The sequence below is a fragment of the Oncorhynchus kisutch genome, linkage group LG9, assembly GCF_002021735.2.
Source record: "Oncorhynchus kisutch isolate 150728-3 linkage group LG9, Okis_V2, whole genome shotgun sequence".
NCBI lineage: Eukaryota > Metazoa > Chordata > Actinopteri > Salmoniformes > Salmonidae > Oncorhynchus > Oncorhynchus kisutch.
This window is the reverse complement of record NC_034182.2, coordinates 41,399,449-41,416,208: the sequence shown is the minus strand read 5'-3', so window position 1 is coordinate 41,416,208 and position 16,760 is coordinate 41,399,449. Positions and strand designations below refer to the sequence as shown.

The window sequence follows — 16,760 nt, the reverse complement described above, 5'->3', positions numbered from 1 at the left end:
CGTTTTATTATATTCAACATAGGAGGGCCAAGCACAGGAAACAACTCTTTCAATCGTTTAGTTTAATAGGGTCCAGTATGCAAGCTTGAAGGTTTAGTGGCCATGACTATTTTCATCAATGTGTCAAGAGATATAGTACTAAAACACTTTGAGTGTCTCTCTTGATCCTAGGTCCTGGCAGTGTTGTGCAGATTCAGTATAACTGAGCTTTGGAGAAATATGCAGATTTAAAGAGGAGTCCATAATTTGCTTTCTTTGACAAAAAGTACATGATCTTTTCAAAGTTCATAAATGTATCACACAAGTGAAAGCCGTCCTCTCTTTGGGAATGCTGCTTTTTAGTTAGCTTTGCGACAGCATCAAATACATTATGGATTGTTCTTATTCTCCCCAATTAAGTTGGAAAAATAGGATGATCGAGCAGCAGTGAGGGCTCTTCAATACTGCACGGTATTGTCTTTCCAAGCTAGTCGGAAGACTTACAGTTGTACTCTGACGTCCTTGGGTAGGTGGAGGTAGTCGAAGGGCATCGAAAAATCTTTGGGTTGTCCGAGAATTTATAGCACACAGCTTTTGATGATTCTTGGTTGGGGTCTGAGCAGATTATTTGTTGCGATTGCAAACGTAATAAAATGGTGGTCTGATAATCCTGGACTATGAGGAACACAATATTTATACCACGGGACAAAACTAGGTCCAGAGTATGACTGTGGCAGTGAGTAGGTCCGGAGATATGTTGGACAAAACCCACTAAGTCGATGATGGCTCCGAAAGCCTTTTGGTGTGGGTTTGTGGACTTTTCCATGTGAATTTTAAAGTCATCTGTTATCTGCCATGACTACAAGTTCTGATAGGAATTCAGGGAAGTCGGTCAAGAACGCTGAATATGGCCCCGGAGGCCTGTAAACAGTAGCTATAAAAAGTGATTGAGTAGGCTGCATAGATTTCATGACTAGAAGCTCAAAAGACCAAAACGCAGTCTTTTTTTTTTTTTGTAAATTGAAATTCGCTCTTGTAAATGTTAGCAACACCTCCGCCTTTGCTGGATGCGCGGGGGATATGGTCACTAGTGTAACCAGGAGGTGAGGCCTCATTTAACACAGTAAATTAATCCGGTTTAAGCCATGTTTCAGTCAGGCCAATCACATCAAGATTATGAGCAGACAATACCTGCTATATGGGTACTCCAAATTCATTCCCGGGTGAGACCAATGCCCAGAAGTTATGCTTGGATCTCAGCCCATGTGGGGGTGGAAGGAGAAACACACTTCACACTACAACTGGAATGGTCTTTTTCGTAGCATGTTAGGAGAATTAGGTTGAGATTGGGAAAATGTTCCCCTAACCTGCTACGAAAATCACTTCCGTTTGTAGCTGTATCAAAGCGGTGTGAAAGGAGTGTGTCCCTGGGTGGAAGTCTTCTAGATATGCTAGCTAAACAGGTCCTTAGGAGAGAGGAGGTAGATGTGGAGTGCCAAAGAGCAAGGCAGAGGTTAAGGGAATGATAAGGACAGTGGTGGTACAGAGATGACAAGAGCAGTGGAACACAGACACTAAGGTCAAGCATGTTTTTTTATTTAACTAGGCAAGTCAGTTCAGAACAAATTCATATTTACAATGACGGCCTACACCGGCCTAACTCGGATGATGCTGGGCCAATTGTGCGCCACCCTATGGGACTCCCAATCACGGCCGGTTGTGATACAGCCTGGATTCACACCAGGGTGTCTGTAGTGACTGAGATGTAGTGCCTTAGCATCTTGCCGATGCCTATCATTAGTCACTTTATATAACACCACTTTAATAATGTTTACATGTCCTACATCACGCGTCTCGTATATACTGCTCTATTCCATCTGCTGCATCTTGCCTATGCCGCACAGCCATCGCTCATCCATATATTTATATGTACCTATTCATCCCTTACATTTGTGTGTATAAGGTAGTGGTTGTGAATTTGTGAGATATTACTGCATTGTCGGAACTAGAAGCAAAAGCATTTGGCTACATCAGCTAACCATGTGTATGTGACCAATAAAATATGATTTCGATTTTGACATCTGCGACACACACACACACACACACACACACAGGATGGCAGAAAGAGACAGAAGAGAGGAGGTCATCTATACAAGGGCTGAGGGTGAGAAACAACATGTTGAGACTTTTAATGTGATATGAAAGCATCCAACAGGAAGGTGTGATTACTGTCAGGAAACAGAGACAGGGGAGCATGTACTGATACAGTGTGGGCAGTATGAGAGGGAAAGAGAGCCTGAGATCCAGTATGAGGGAGGAGGGGATACAGCAATTGAGTTTAAAAGAGCAAACTGAGTAAAACGTCATCAGATACAGTCTCATATCTTTTTATCAAATTGGGCTGGCGGGTAGGATTTAGTTCCTCCTTGTCTCTGGCCCACGCTCCAGGACAGTAGGAGGCGGCAATGCACCATAACGTTGGATGCCAACAGCAGATAACAACCACAGAAGAAGAGAACGACATTTTTTTTGGAGGGGAGTTGAGTTCATTCGACACAAAGGTGGGGGGAAAAAACGAGGCAAAACATTTCGATGGATAAGCCAGCGTCATTAAGCTAGCTAATTTTTAAATAATATATATATATATATATATATATATATAGCTTGCTCTCATTCGACATGTCTGAAAGAAGACTCGCGAAGGTTTCAGAAGTGGAGCAGGGTAAGAGTACTTTTTTTCTCTCTTCCCAAACACCACCTATGTTTGACTCACGAGGTATCAGATGTTAACTCATAACTTTCTGTAAGTTAACTAGCTAGAAGTAGCTAACATTTAGTATAACTATTTAGTTTTTTTGGTATAGCTGCGAACACGTTAAGCGGTCGCAGGAATTAACTTCGATATCTCTTATTTTATGAACCTAAGCTAGCTGCTAACTATTAGCTAGTAACGTTAGCTAACATTACGTGTGTGTGCCCTGCTGACATTTTTGATTTTTTTCCTGCTATTAGACCCCGGAGACATCCATAGAATGGTAAGTACCAAGCTGAATGTTTAGTTAGTAATTGTTGTAGGGATTACATTTTAATTTGTGTACTGGCGTTGTTTGAGGCAAGGTGGGGGGAGAGACCAGTGTGAAGTGTAGTCTAAGGGTCATTCTCACGAAACAGTCAGCGTCACTTTTCACATTTCCTGGATCTGAGATTAGGACTTGTATTTATCTATTTTATAATTATGCCTTTTAACAATTACATTCGTTTTAAGCAAGTTCTCAGTTTGATTGAAGGCTTACATTATGCTCAAATAGCCATAGTCTACTTGGCCATGTAAAACTAACTTAAAGCGGGTACAGCCTCAGTATTCCCAGTTAACGTGTACTGGATGTTGCACGGAATTATATGTTCAATTTTGCGTTTAGTAAACCTGAAATATGCTCAGTGCTGGGGGGGGGGGGGGGGGGGACGCAGGGAAACCAGGGAATTGATTTTAAAGTTCCCATAAAATTGTGCAACCCTATCTAAGAGAGACACAAAAATGCATCTCTGTACTTACTTTCCTGCCTCCTTTCTTTTTCAGCATGCCGTAATGGATTTTGTAAGAGTAAAGTCTCACGGGCTAAACATTGGATATCTTGGTAAGAACTGGTATTAAAAGCAATGCCTAGTGCAGGGTTTCTCCAAACTCTGTCCTCAAACCCCAAGGACTGTACGTTTTTTGTCCTAGCACTACACAGCTGATTGAAATATTCAACTAATCATGAAGCTTTGATTATTTGAGTCCGACTGTGTCGAGTTAGGGCGAAAACCTAGACGTGCACCACTTTGGGGTCCAGAGGACCGAGTTTGGGAAACGCTGGCCTAGTGCTAGCACAGTATAAATGCAAATAACATCGATAAGTTTATTTGCATTTTTATACCAAGATGACTTATCAGAATATGTATTAGATGAATAACATGTTTGTATCACGTCAGTCGCCTTGATTAAAAAAAAAAAAAGTGTCACTGGACCTTGAAAGATGAATCATATTTAAACAAGATGTGCCAGAAAAGAGTAGTTTGAATCTATGCTGTTCCCAACGTCTAGCTCTATTGTTTACTGTGAATGACAATTCCCATTCTTTTCACAAAGGTTTGGATTTTGTAACCCATGAATATTACTCGGGTGAAGACTTTTATGACAGTGACTATGAAGATCACCATGGTAGAAAGTCATACTGTGGGTTTTCCAGAAACTTCTTATCCAACTCAAGCTCTTCATACCAACCCACCTCTCTGCATTACAATCAACCACCTAAAGCAGCCTCTAAACCATCTCCAGATAATGTCAGTATTTTACAATCTCCTGTTAATCTAATGGAAAAAAAGTATGGCTTTGATTGCTACAAAACCTTTTTGAATAATCTTGTATTCTATTTAAATATGTCTTCGTTCTGCAGCCTGCCGTGAGAGCTCTTGATGTGTTGAAAGAGTACCGAAAGAGCAAAGTCAAGGCTGAGAAGAAGAAGATTAAGAAAATTGTGAGGTTTGAGGTCAACTAGTCGGGAGGTTAGTGGGTTTAGGAAAGCTCCGACAATTTAAACAAAGTTCAATTTCTGTCCTACAGAAACAAAAAGAAAGAAGACAGCTTGAGAAGTTGGAGAAAGAAAAACAGAACCCAGTGACAGAAGTCAAGGTGAGTGCTTTATCAACTCAGCTGATTAACAATGTTTATTATATTTAATAAAAGCTGAAGCAATCATACCTGGGTTTATATATCAGTTTAAGCATGTCACTATAATTTAAATGTATGATTTTTCTCTCTTGACATATGACTGTTGAATGTTCACAGCTTGATGCAGAGAGTAAAGTAAATGAAAGTGAGTGTAACAAGACTAGTACCAGCGCTAAAGGGGCTCTCGCTCAGGGCCTGCAGGACTTGTCTGTTACTGATAGCGGAGACAGCAGCGGGGAGTCCAGCGACGCCGGCGAGGAGAGTGAGGAGGAGAGCATACACAGCAACTCTGAGGTAACCAAACTAAAATGGTGCCTTTGGTTACATGTGAATCATTGAGCTGCTCCACTGGGAGCGTAGCAGTAGCAGGGGTTAGTGCAAAAATGTGTTTTTATGTATGTTTATGTTAAAACAACCAAACTATAGCATTCCAGTAGCCTAAAACTGATATTTCTGATTCCTCCCCATTGTTTAAGTGAAAAACAGACAATGTATGGCAGTCAAGAAAGTTGAGCCTTTTCTGAGAATGTTTTGATGTCAACCAAAATGCAAAGAATTGCAGTATGGATCTTTCTGCTTTATCCCTTTATGTGTAGGTGAAAGGCAGCAAACATATTGCTTCTCCCCTATGCATAGGATACATTTTCGGGCAAGTGATCGTAGTAACAGGATAAGTGACGTTTAGAAGTTAAATGTCACACCCTGCATTGGCATAATGCAGTGTTCATTTAATTTAAAAAATTACAACATATTATCCTTGGTGAAAACGAATGAATATAATGAGATGCATTTTTTTATTTTTTTTATTTAAAAAAAATAATTGTAGCATAATGAGTTTTCGTTTCAGTTGACAAAAATGTGAAGAGACGATAATTCCACGTTAGACTAAAGAACATTTTCATTTGACATCAAGCTCCCTTTCTTCTGTGTTGTCTAATCATAAGCATGCATGACTTTGCGGAATATTTCATGCAATCCTCTCATTGGTATTAACATCTTTCAGTTGCGCAGTCTGATTTGAGCAGGTCTAACTGTCTCTCCCACATAACTCCCGAACGGTTACTTCAGTCACTGAAGCGCAACCAGGAAGCTTCGATTGCAACTAACCTAAACTAGAAACAATGTTTACTCTCTTTCATGTAAGATATTTTTGCTTTGATCACATCAGAAACTCTATTTCCCCATGTGCACTGATTTTTTTCATCTATCCACAAATGTGAGTAGTTTTTTTTACCCTTTTTTGGGAAATTTGCTAAATATTAGGATTACAGTAATATTTCTGGCATTGTTGGAAAGCTCAGATTCTCCACTTATTTTCACTGTCAGGTCATGGTGGGATGAAAAGAGCTATCTTTAAATTGTTTAACCTGTAGCATAGGCTGTAGTTAATCATGGCTTACATTGGGTTACAATCTGCCACAATAGCAATATTTAAAGTTTTTAATGTCATGTGCACAAGTACAGTGAAATGCCTTTTCTTACAAGCTATAAAACCCAACAGTGCACTAATCAATATCAGTGTAGCACTAAAAATAACATACAGTAGTGTCAGCTATACGAAGAGATAGCCGTGTCCAACTGGTACTACTATGAATGTTCACATGATGGCAAAGGCTAAAACTAAACACATTGTCCCGAGTTTAAGTCCAACTAATAACTAAGAAGAACATATTTACTAAAATGGGACGAAGACTAAAAGTTATTTTAGTCATTAAGACTGAAACTATATCTAAAATAGCTGTCTAAATTAACACTGGCGTAACAGAAGCAGCATGTCATTGTTGTGGTTTAACTGCTACTCCAGAAGTAAAAAAAAACACTTTATCAAGTTTCTATTTTGGAGAAAATGGACAGGTCTATTTTGACCCTTTTAATTTTCCCCTATTTCCACCAGGAACTGCAACTGGATATGACCAGCAGTTTTGTATCCAAGGCTGCTGATATAGCAAAGCGTCAACTTGAACAGAAGCCTAGGCCAGAATGGAAGGAGAAAAAGAAAACCAGTCAACCGAAGGAGAAGCCAAATAAAGAAATGAAAGATATACAAAAGGTGTGTTAATCTATTGAATGCTTTAAGGTGGAGCCAGGAATACACTGTACAGTACTAAGCATCCTGGAAATATATGGCACACTGTACAATAAACCAGCGGTTCAATCTTGCTGTTGCTATCGGTAGAGTGTACGATGGACTCCCCCCCCCCCCCCCCCCCCCCCCCCTCTCACTTAGCAGCTGTTTTTCCCCAAATGACATATACGATTTCAACGAGAGATGGGTAAACCCTTATGAATATTGGCAGGGAGAAATGGAAGTGCATAAAATAATTAGTTGAGGCATTGGGTATGTTGTTGAAGTGGATTGAGTGTAGTGTGAGCTGACTTAAAAATGTTGTATAACGTATCCTACTGATTGAGCAATTCCACAGCGGACCAGTTTATTCACTCATCATGCATTTCTATTGGCTATCAGAATGCATCACCTGTCGCACTGCAGGAGCTCCGACAACATTTCGTTATGAGACTTTTCATCGTGTGTGGGTCATGATGTTGTTTGGAGAACATGGAGGGGGGGGGGGGGGGGGGGCATTTAATCTACTTCGTTGCCCCCAACCCCCAGTGACACTATGCCTCAAGATTAAAATACAATCCAGAAATTATCTGCGACAAGTGAAATCGTAGAAATATCGTTCTGTCTATCATGCAGTGTATCATGCAGTGTATGCCCACTTAAGTATTCTGGATGTGTAAACTGTCTCTTGTTTATCCTTGCACAGAATTCTCCTGTACCCAACACTGAGGATATATTTAAAAAGAGTACAGAGCTGGCTGGTGAGTTTCGCTTACTATATTATTAAAGAACTTCCCTCATTATTTCGGAACATTTTGTCCAAATGTTGCAAAAGTGAGTATTCTAGACCAGAGTTGCTTGAAATGAACACCCTAGAAGGGGGTACACTGATTTTGAAATTGGCAGCTTTTTCTCTCTCTCTCCACAGTAATTGGTAATCAGTTTGCCAGCAGTGGACATTTTGACATGGCTGTTAAGTATTTTACGGATGCAATTAAGTACAACCCTGCAGAGTTTAGGTGAGAAACTACAATCATCTTGAAATGTCAAACTGGTCACCAATTATTTTGAATAAATGTGATTTTAAATGGTTTGCATAATTATTATTTTTTCCTTTACAGTATTGATAGGTTCCTAGGCTGTGCCATCAACTAGGACAATTGATTTGGTTTAAATGACACAACTTTCTCAGGTTTTCAATGTGCTTTTACAACTTAAAACAAACTGCTTTTGTGTTTCAGGCTGTTTGGCAACCGGTCCTTCTGTTATGAGAAGATCCAGGACTATGAGAAAGCCTTGGCTGATGCGGAGTTAGCCCTCAACATGAGTCCTGGCTGGGTCAAAGGCCTCTACAGAAAAGGAAGAGCTCTGGCAGGGTTGAAGGTAATGTCTGATGCCAGGGTCAGTTATGTAGCTTTGAACCATTATCTTCTCACTGGATGCCTTTCAAACTTGGATTACATTTTTGTATAATTTCTATCGAGAACAAGAAATGTCAACTATCCCTTTTTTTGTAACCATGCCAAGTTGTGTACTTCGTGTCTTTTCGCCAATCATGAATCGGTACATGAGCATGTGCCTCATGCACAGATGTTTGCGAATGCGTTTTATGTTATTGTTTACTATTCAGACTGAGAATCTTGCATTTTAGCGTAGAGAGAATTTACAATAATTTCCCCACAGAGATACGATGAAGCCGCTCAGGCCTTAAAGGAAGTGCTGCGGTTGGACAGCTCCTGTGCCGATGCCGCCCAGGAACTTATGAGGGTCCAGATAACACAGCTAATGGTCAGCAACATGATGATGCGGAGTTAACAGTTATCACACACCCAGCTGCATTAGGACAATTTTTATAAACATGGAAGGAGACTATTTTAGTCTCTTATGGGTTACTATAGTAGAAACAATGTACAACTGGTTGGACTCAATAGTAGTCCGATACCATTTGAAAGGTGTAACATATTTCTGATGCGGTCTTGTTGCAGGGGTTTGGCTTTTCCCGGGAACAGAGCTCAAATGCCTTAATAATTCACGGGAACGTGGAGAAATCACTTGAGGCACTGTCCAAAATATCTGGTAAGAGCATCTGAAGGTTTCTCCTCTGTGGAGGTAGGCAACTTGACATATATACTGTTGGAGTCCAGAGTTATTTGAACTGAGAAACCTCAGACATTTAGGGACTTGTTCTTGTTTTAGGAATCCTCTATAATGGCAATTATCCAACTGCAAGTGTTACCTATCCTGCCAAAGCGGACTGTGTCTACAGCACCTCTACAACATCAGAGTTCCCCTCAGCCCCAAAACCTCATCAGGCCCAGCATTCACAAAGCCTTCAGAACAGACACAAGACCAACACCCCCATAAGGACCATGTCGGAAAACTTTCCCGTAGTAACGTAAGTTTGATATCTACTTGACTGTTTTTCCATTCCCAGTCCTTGACATGAAAATGTAGTGTTAGAGATAGTGTCTGTTTTCATGTATATTGCTACTGGTTGTAATGTGTGTTTTTGGTCGGTGTAGCAATTTGCTATTTGCTTTTACTTACAGTAAATTATACCCTATTTGGGTTGGAAACTTGGTCCCTTCAGCGACAGAGGCTATGATTATAGAGAGATTTGAGGGGTAAGTGAATGCACCACATATTTTAATTGAATCCTTGGGGAAGTGGGGCAGTAAGAAAGATCTCCTTTACACACCATTCATTTAGATATTGGGGCGGAAGTTAGCTTAGTGGTTAGAGCGTTGGGCCAGTAACCGAAAGGTTGCTGGATCCAATCCTCGAGCTGACACGATAAACATCTGTCCTGCTCCTGAACAAGGCAGTTAACCCACTGTTCCCCGGTAGGCTGTCATTGTAACTAAGAATTTGTTCCTAACTGACTTGCCTAGTTTCAAAATATTAAAAAAATTAAAAATCTATACTGTTTTGCCACAGCCAATCACCTTACCCAGGTTTTCAGATTTTGTTGGCAACTTTGCTTGAGTAGAAAACTAAGCTATGAACGAGGCACTCTTGAAAATATCCTTGTGTAATCAGTCCGTCCCCTGCTTGTTTGGCTTCTGCATCTCTAATCAATGTCTCTTTCATTGCAGAGCTGGGAAAATCCATAGTATTAAGCTTCTGCGCTCCAGGCGATGTGCTTTTGTTAACTACTTGGACCCAGACTGTTGTGAGATTGCTTTGACTTTTCATGTAAGTGTCTTTACAACATTCAGACTTGCACTAAAGGTCCCTGGGTCTTATACGTGAGTGTCTGCCCATTTTGCTCTACTTTATTCTCTATGTTTGAGTAACATGTTTGGTTTCACACACTTATGTTCGCATAAGTTTCTTAATTAATTGTGTTGAGACTTCAATTCCCCTCGATGATTATTGGAGGATGGGCTCTAAGGTCAGTCAGTCTCTGACCACCTCCTCCAATGCACTTAGAGGATTTGAGGAAACAATGACAGAGAAGGCAAGGATTTGAGACTGCTAGTATAGTTTTCAGGCAGTCCTGGTCTTAATTGGATGTTTCATGCAAGCCTCTGACCTCTTGGGAAATAATTGTCTGTCTGCCATCTTAAAGGGGATGGAGCTCAATGGGTCCAAGATCTTAGTGCGTTACCCCGACAGGAACCCAACACACCTGGGCATAGCCAAGGACGCCCAGAAAGCTCAGGACCTGCCTTCCCATAGCACGTACGTAGGATCTATTGGACAAATAGCGGAAGGGCAATATACAGTACTGTCCCTGGTTTTTGATCTTGAAATTATTTGCTTCCTGCTAGCAGTGAGTAGCCTATTGAAAATCATAAATTGTTGGCACAGTAAAAAATATTACTAGAAAAGGTTGTGGTAGGGCCACACCATCCTTTGGGCTGGCATGCATTTATTGGCAGTTTATAGATGATATTTGTGACTTTTCTATCCTTTGTAGAAAGGAGTGCTTCTTCTGGAGGAACCTGGGCTGCAACAGGAGGCCAAACTGCCCCTACAGGCACATCCCAGAACACCATGGTGTTGACAAGGGCAAGACCTCGGCCCAGTGAACCCGTCAACTTCAACTGGCCCACAGTCAAACTCATGACTTGGCGCTGCTGAAGAAGGCTACTCATTCAGGATTTTAGATGGTTCATATTATGCTTTTAAGCAGTGATTCCCAAACAGTACACAATTTTTGTATTGACGCTGTTTCCTAGCTGGAATTAAAAGGCTTTTAGAGGCCAAAAATGTTTGGTTTTATGTACACAGTTTATTTTTAAGATGTAAACTGGTCAAGGAACTTAGGTGTTTTTAGAACAGACAATCTTGTTTGGCACCTTTTTTTCCCCCTACCCTGTCTACACCAAATGTTAGCTCTTGCTAAAGCCCATTATGATGGATCATATTAGAGAAATGTCACTAATGACATTGACTTATCATTGTTGTCAGGGATTTTCTCTGTTGCCTGCTAATGATGAATGTTGGTCCATATAAACGTATGTTGGGATCGTGTCACAGCTAATAAGTCAAGTAATTCTGCGTTAATCATTAACTGGTACAAATCATTTCCTGACTTTTTTTCCCCCCTTTTTTTTTCTTCGTGTTCCTGTAATTGCGCTCTTATAGTCTCAGTTTCAATGTAACTTCAACCCCCCCCCATTTTGCATCAACGTGGAAAACGGATTTCATTGGCATAATCGCGTCACTGTAGGGCATTTTTGTATAAAAAAAAATCGCTCTAAATTTAATGACATGATGATTTCACGTAGAATTTGTGTTATTTGACAACTGATATCTGGTAAATCAAAACTAGACATTGAACTGACATCTGTGCCCAGGGGCTAGTAGTTTCAAATGTTATATTTTTATTTTCTTTTGTACTGTTCAGTAAACCTGGCTGTCTATGGTGAAAATGTAACATTACAAAAAAAAATCTTAATTTGAACGTCTTCGGTTAAATTGGTTCAATAAATTACATTTCGCTTGGTCATTTCTTTCAACTTATATTTCTGAAACTATTAAAGTTGTCATGCATTTACTCTTGTGACTGTAACATGTCTTTATGACAGTACAATCACCAATCTGTCCTAAAGCATCAAACGAGGTGCTTCATGGTTTGTACGGATGTTAACCGTGGGAGAGCTTGACCGTTACTTTGCAGAAGGAAGAACGCTTACGAGCGTGGTATTGTACTCCCTTAAATCAACCAGTAGGTGGCAGCACAGGAGGAAATACTGAGGAAGTTGATCAATTTATTGCATGCAAAGCATGATTCTAGATTTTGTCGTAACCATTTTTAACCAACTGATGTGATGTCACTTTAACCCATACGAGTCTGGGGGGGGGGGGGTTCTTCTAAGATATATTGAATTGTTTTAGGGTTATATGAAGGATTATAATTTAGCTTTTTGATTTGGAATTTTAAGACCCCTTGAAGTATAAAACATTGTGCCAGTCTAAAGTTTAGACAAGTACTCATCCAAGGGTGTTCCTTTATTTGTACTTTATTTTTTAATATTGTGGAATGATAGTGAAGACATGGACACTAATAATACATATGGAATTATGTAGTAGCCAAAAAAAAGTGTTTAAAAAATCCAAATATATTTTAAATTCTTCAAAGTACCCACCCTTTCTTTGCCTTGATGGAGGCTTTGCACACTCTTGGCATTCTCTCAACCAACTTCACCTGGAATGCTTTTCTGAATGTTTTGAAGGAGTTTCTTACTAATGCTGAGCACTTGTTAGCTGCCAGGTCATCTGATGCAGCACTCCATCACTCTCCTTGGTCATATAGCTTGAGAATTCAAGTATGGTTGTGTGGTACCTGAAAGTGGAGGGATGAAGTGGAAGTGTGCAGGGCAGTTAACCAAGTGATTTAGGGATCGAAACCATCCTCTGCTATCCAGTTTGCTTTTAGCAATGAAGTGCAAACAGAAATATTAAGCCATCATTTCATGGGCATGTCTCAGTGCCCTCCGTGATTATTTTTTGACTGCTTCTGTCAGTTTGTACAGGTCATGCTGATTACAGAAGCGAAGCGGAAGCGTGATGTCTACTTTAACCACGTGTACGATCGGTCAAAACCACGTTCTGCTATCCAGTTTGTTTTCAGCAAGTGCCCCAGTGGCCTAATGGATAAGGCACTGGCCTTCTAAGCCAGGGATTGTGGTTTCGAGTCCCATCTGGGGTGGATGAATGAAAATTCCTATGGAGGAAGAGAGATCAGCACATAACACAGAGATTGATTGAATCTTTCTGATTCAATTTTAGAAATGAAGATTTAACAGGGATAAAAAAGGATAATTTCATGGGGATGTCTCTGTGCCCTCCGAAATGCCATTTTCTTTTACAACTGCTTCTATCAGTTCGTAATGGTCATGCTGATCACACATTTCCACAGTGACTTAAGACACTGACCGCCTAATCCATTTATTGTGAGTTCAAGCATTGTATTGGGGTACCTGAAAGTGGAGGGATGAAGTGGAAGAGTGCAGGGCAGTTAACCAAGTGATTTAGGGATCGAAACCATCCTCTGCTATCCAGTTTGCTTTTAGCAATGAAGTGCAAACAGAAGAGAAGAGCTGGGCACATAACACAGAGGTTGATGGATCGAAGCTATCCAATTCTACTTTTAGAAATGAAGTGTAAACAGGGATTTTTTTAAAAAAAATTATAATTTCATGTGCATGTCTCTGTGCCCTCCGTAATTCTTTTTTATTACTGCTTCTATCAATCCATATAGGTCATGCTGATCACAGAGAGACACAGTGGCTTAAGACACTGATCTCCTAATCCATGTATTGTGAATTCAAGTATTGTTTTGGAGTACCTGAAAGTGGAGTGATGAAGTGGAAGTGTGCCTGGCAGTTAACCCAGTGATTTATGGATTGAAACCATCCTCTGCTTTTCAGTTTGCTTTTAGCAAAGAAGTGCAAACAGAAATATTAAACCATCATTTCATGGGCATGTCTCATTGCCCTCCGTGATTATTTTTTGACTGCTTCTGTCAGTTTGTACAGGTCATGCTGATCACAGAGAGACACAGTGGCTTAAGACACTGATCTCCTAATCCATGTATTGTGAATTCAAGTATTGTTTTGGGGTACCTGAAAGTGGAGTGATGAAGTGGAAGTGTGCCTGGCAGTTAACCCAGTGATTTATGGATCGAAACCATCCTTTGCTTTTAGCAATGAAGTGCACACAGAAATATTAAACCATCATTTCATGGGCATATCTAAGTGCCCTCCGTGATTATTTTTTGACTGCTTCTGTCAGTTTGTACAGGTCATGCTGATTACAGTAGCGAAGCGGAAGCGTGATGTCTACTTTAACCACGTGTACGATCAGTCGAAATCACTCTCTGCTATCCAGTTCTTTTCAGCAAGTGCCCCAGTGGCCTAATGGATAAGGCACTGGCCTTCTAAGCCAGGGATTGTGGGTTCGAGTCCCATCTGGGGTGGCTGAATGCAAATTCCTATGGAGGAAGAGAGATCAGCACATAAAAGAGAGTTTGATGGATTGAATCTTTCTGATTCAATTTTAGAAATGAAGATTTAACAGGGATAAAAAAGGATAATTTCATGGGCATGTCTCTGTGCCCTCCGAAATGCTTTTTTTTTTTTACAACTGCTTCTATCAGTTCGTAATGGTCATGCTGATCACACATTTCCACAGTGACTTAAGACACTGACCGCCTAATCCATTTATTGTGAGTTCAAGCATTGTATTAGGGTACCTGAAAGTGGAGGGATGAAGTGGAAGAGTGCAGGGCAGTTAACCAAGTGATTTAGGGATCGAAACCATCCTCTGCTATCCAGTTTGCTTCTAGCAATGAAGTGCAAACAGAAGAGAAGAGCTGGGCACATAACACAGAGGTTGATGGATCGAAGCTATCCAATTCTACTTTTAGAAATGAAGTGTAAACAGGGATTTTTTTTTAAAAATTTATAATTTCATGTGCATGTCTCTGTGCCCTCCGTAAATATTTTTTTATTACTGCTTCTATCAATCCATATAGGTCATGCTGATCACAGAGAGACACAGTGGCTTAAGACACTGATCTCCTAATCCATGTATTGTGAATTCAAGTATTGTTTTGGGGTACCTGAAAGTGGAGTGATGAAGTGGAAGTGTGCCTGGCAGTTAACCCATTGATTTATGGATTGAAACCATCCTCTGCTTTTCAGTTTGCTTTTAGCAAAGAAGTGCAAACAGAAATATTAAACCATCATTTCATGGGCATATCTAAGTGCCCTCCGTGATTATTTTTTGACTGCTTCTGTCAGTTTGTACAGGTCATGCTGATTACAGTAGCGAAGCGGAAGCGTGATGTCTACTTTAACCACGTGTACGATCAGTCGAAATCACTCTCTGCTATCCAGGTCTTTTCAGTAAGTGCCCCAGTGGCCTAATGGATAAGGCACTGGCCTTCTAATCCAGGGATTGTGGGTTCGATTCCCATCTGGGGTGGATGAAGGCAAATTCCTATGGTGGAAGAGAGATCAGCACATAAAAGAGATTTTGATGGATTGAATCTTTCTGATTCAATTTTAGAAATGAAGATTTAACAGGGATAAAAAAGGAGAATTTCATGGGCATGTCTCTGTGCCCTCCGAAATGCTTTTTTTTTTTACAACTGCTTCTATCAGTTCGTAATGGTCATGCTGATCACACATTTCCACAGTGACTTAAGACACTGACCGCCTAATCCATTTATTGTGAGTTCAAGCATTGTATTGGGGTACCTGAAAGTGGAGGGATGAAGTGGAAGAGTGCAGGGCAGTTAACCAAGTGATTTAGGGATCGAAACCATCCTCTGCTATCCAGTTTGCTTTTAGCAATGAAGTGCAAACAGAAGAGAAGAGCTGGGCACATAACACAGAGGTTGATGGATCGAAGCTATCCAATTCTACTTTTAGAAATGAAGTGTAAACAGGGATTTTTTTAAAAAAATTGGATAATTTCATGTGCATGTCTCTGTGCCCTCCGTAATTCTTTTTTTATTACTGCTTCTATCAATCCATATAGGTCATGCTGATCACAGAGAGACACAGTGGCTTAAGACACTGATCTCCTAATCCATGTATTGTGAATTCAAGTATTGTTTTGGGGTACCTGAAAGTGGAGTGATGAAGTGGAAGTGTGCCTGGCAGTTAACCCAGTGATTTATGGATCGAAACCATCCTCTGCTTTTCAGTTTGCTTTTAGCAATGAAGTGCAAACAGAAATATTAAACCATCATTTCATGGGCATATCTAAGTGCCCTCCGTGATAATTTTTTGACTGCTTCTGTCAGTTTGTACAGGTAATGCTGATTACAGTGGCGAAGCGGAAGCGTGATGTCTACTTTAACCACGTGTACGATCAGTCGAAATCACTCTCTGCTATCCAGTTCTTTTCAGCAAGTGCCCCAGTGGCCTAATGGATAAGGCACTGGCCTTCTAAGCCTGGGATTGTGAGTTCGACTCCCATCTGGGGTGGATGAAGGAAAATTCCTATGGTGGAAGAGAGATCAGCACATAAAAGAGAGTTTGATGGATTGAATCTTTCTGATTCAATTTTAGAAATGAAGATTTAACAGGGATAAAAAATGAGAATTTCATGGGCATGTCTCTGTGCCCTCCGAAATGCTTTTTTTTTTTACAACTGCTTCTATCAGTTCGTAATGGTCATGCTGATCACACATTTCCACAGTGACTTAAGACACTGACCGCCTAATCCATTTATTGTGAGTTCAAGCATTGTATTGGGGTACCTGAAAGTGGAGGGATGAAGTGGAAGAGTGCAGGGCAGTTAACCAAGTGATTTAGGGATCAAAACCATCCTCTGCTATCCAGTTTGCTTTTAGCAATGAAGTGCAAACAGAAGAGAAGAGCTGGGCACATAACACAGAGGTTGATGGATCGAAGCTATCCAATTCTACTTTTAGAAATGAAGTGTAAACAGGGATTTTTTTTTAAAAATTGGATAATTTCATGTGCATGTCTCTGTGCCCTCCGTAATTCTTTTTTTATTACTGCTTCTATCAATCCATAT

At 40.4% G+C, this 16,760-nt stretch overlaps 1 protein-coding gene and 4 non-coding genes across 5 annotated transcripts; all 5 read left to right on the top strand.

Annotated features, from left to right (window-relative positions):
- Nucleotides 1-2,466: 2,466 nt before the first annotated feature.
- Nucleotides 2,467-11,712, top strand: LOC109878501 (tetratricopeptide repeat protein 31). Its single transcript, XM_020470721.2, has 18 exons — nucleotides 2,467-2,701; nucleotides 2,992-3,014; nucleotides 3,557-3,614; nucleotides 4,109-4,302; nucleotides 4,416-4,496; nucleotides 4,583-4,651; nucleotides 4,808-4,984; nucleotides 6,585-6,740; nucleotides 7,462-7,516; nucleotides 7,684-7,774; nucleotides 7,997-8,138; nucleotides 8,439-8,543; nucleotides 8,741-8,831; nucleotides 8,952-9,150; nucleotides 9,305-9,379; nucleotides 9,851-9,950; nucleotides 10,327-10,439; nucleotides 10,678-11,712. The coding sequence occupies exons 1-18, from the start codon at nucleotides 2,659-2,661 to the stop codon at nucleotides 10,787-10,789; spliced, it is 1,884 nt and encodes a 627-aa protein (XP_020326310.1). The 5' UTR covers nucleotides 2,467-2,658; the 3' UTR covers nucleotides 10,790-11,712.
- A 1,130-nt stretch (nucleotides 11,713-12,842) lies between these two features.
- Nucleotides 12,843-12,915, top strand: trnar-ucu (transfer RNA arginine (anticodon UCU)). Its single transcript has one exon. It is a non-coding gene; the product is annotated as a tRNA-Arg (tRNA).
- Nucleotides 12,916-14,111: 1,196 nt separating this feature from the next.
- trnar-ucu (transfer RNA arginine (anticodon UCU)) lies at nucleotides 14,112-14,184 on the top strand. Its single transcript has one exon. It is a non-coding gene; the product is annotated as a tRNA-Arg (tRNA).
- Nucleotides 14,185-15,121: 937 nt separating this feature from the next.
- Nucleotides 15,122-15,194, top strand: trnar-ucu (transfer RNA arginine (anticodon UCU)). The gene has a single exon. It is a non-coding gene; the product is annotated as a tRNA-Arg (tRNA).
- A 937-nt stretch (nucleotides 15,195-16,131) lies between these two features.
- On the top strand, nucleotides 16,132-16,204 carry trnar-ucu (transfer RNA arginine (anticodon UCU)). The gene has a single exon. It is a non-coding gene; the product is annotated as a tRNA-Arg (tRNA).
- The last annotated feature ends 556 nt before the right edge of the window (nucleotides 16,205-16,760 follow it).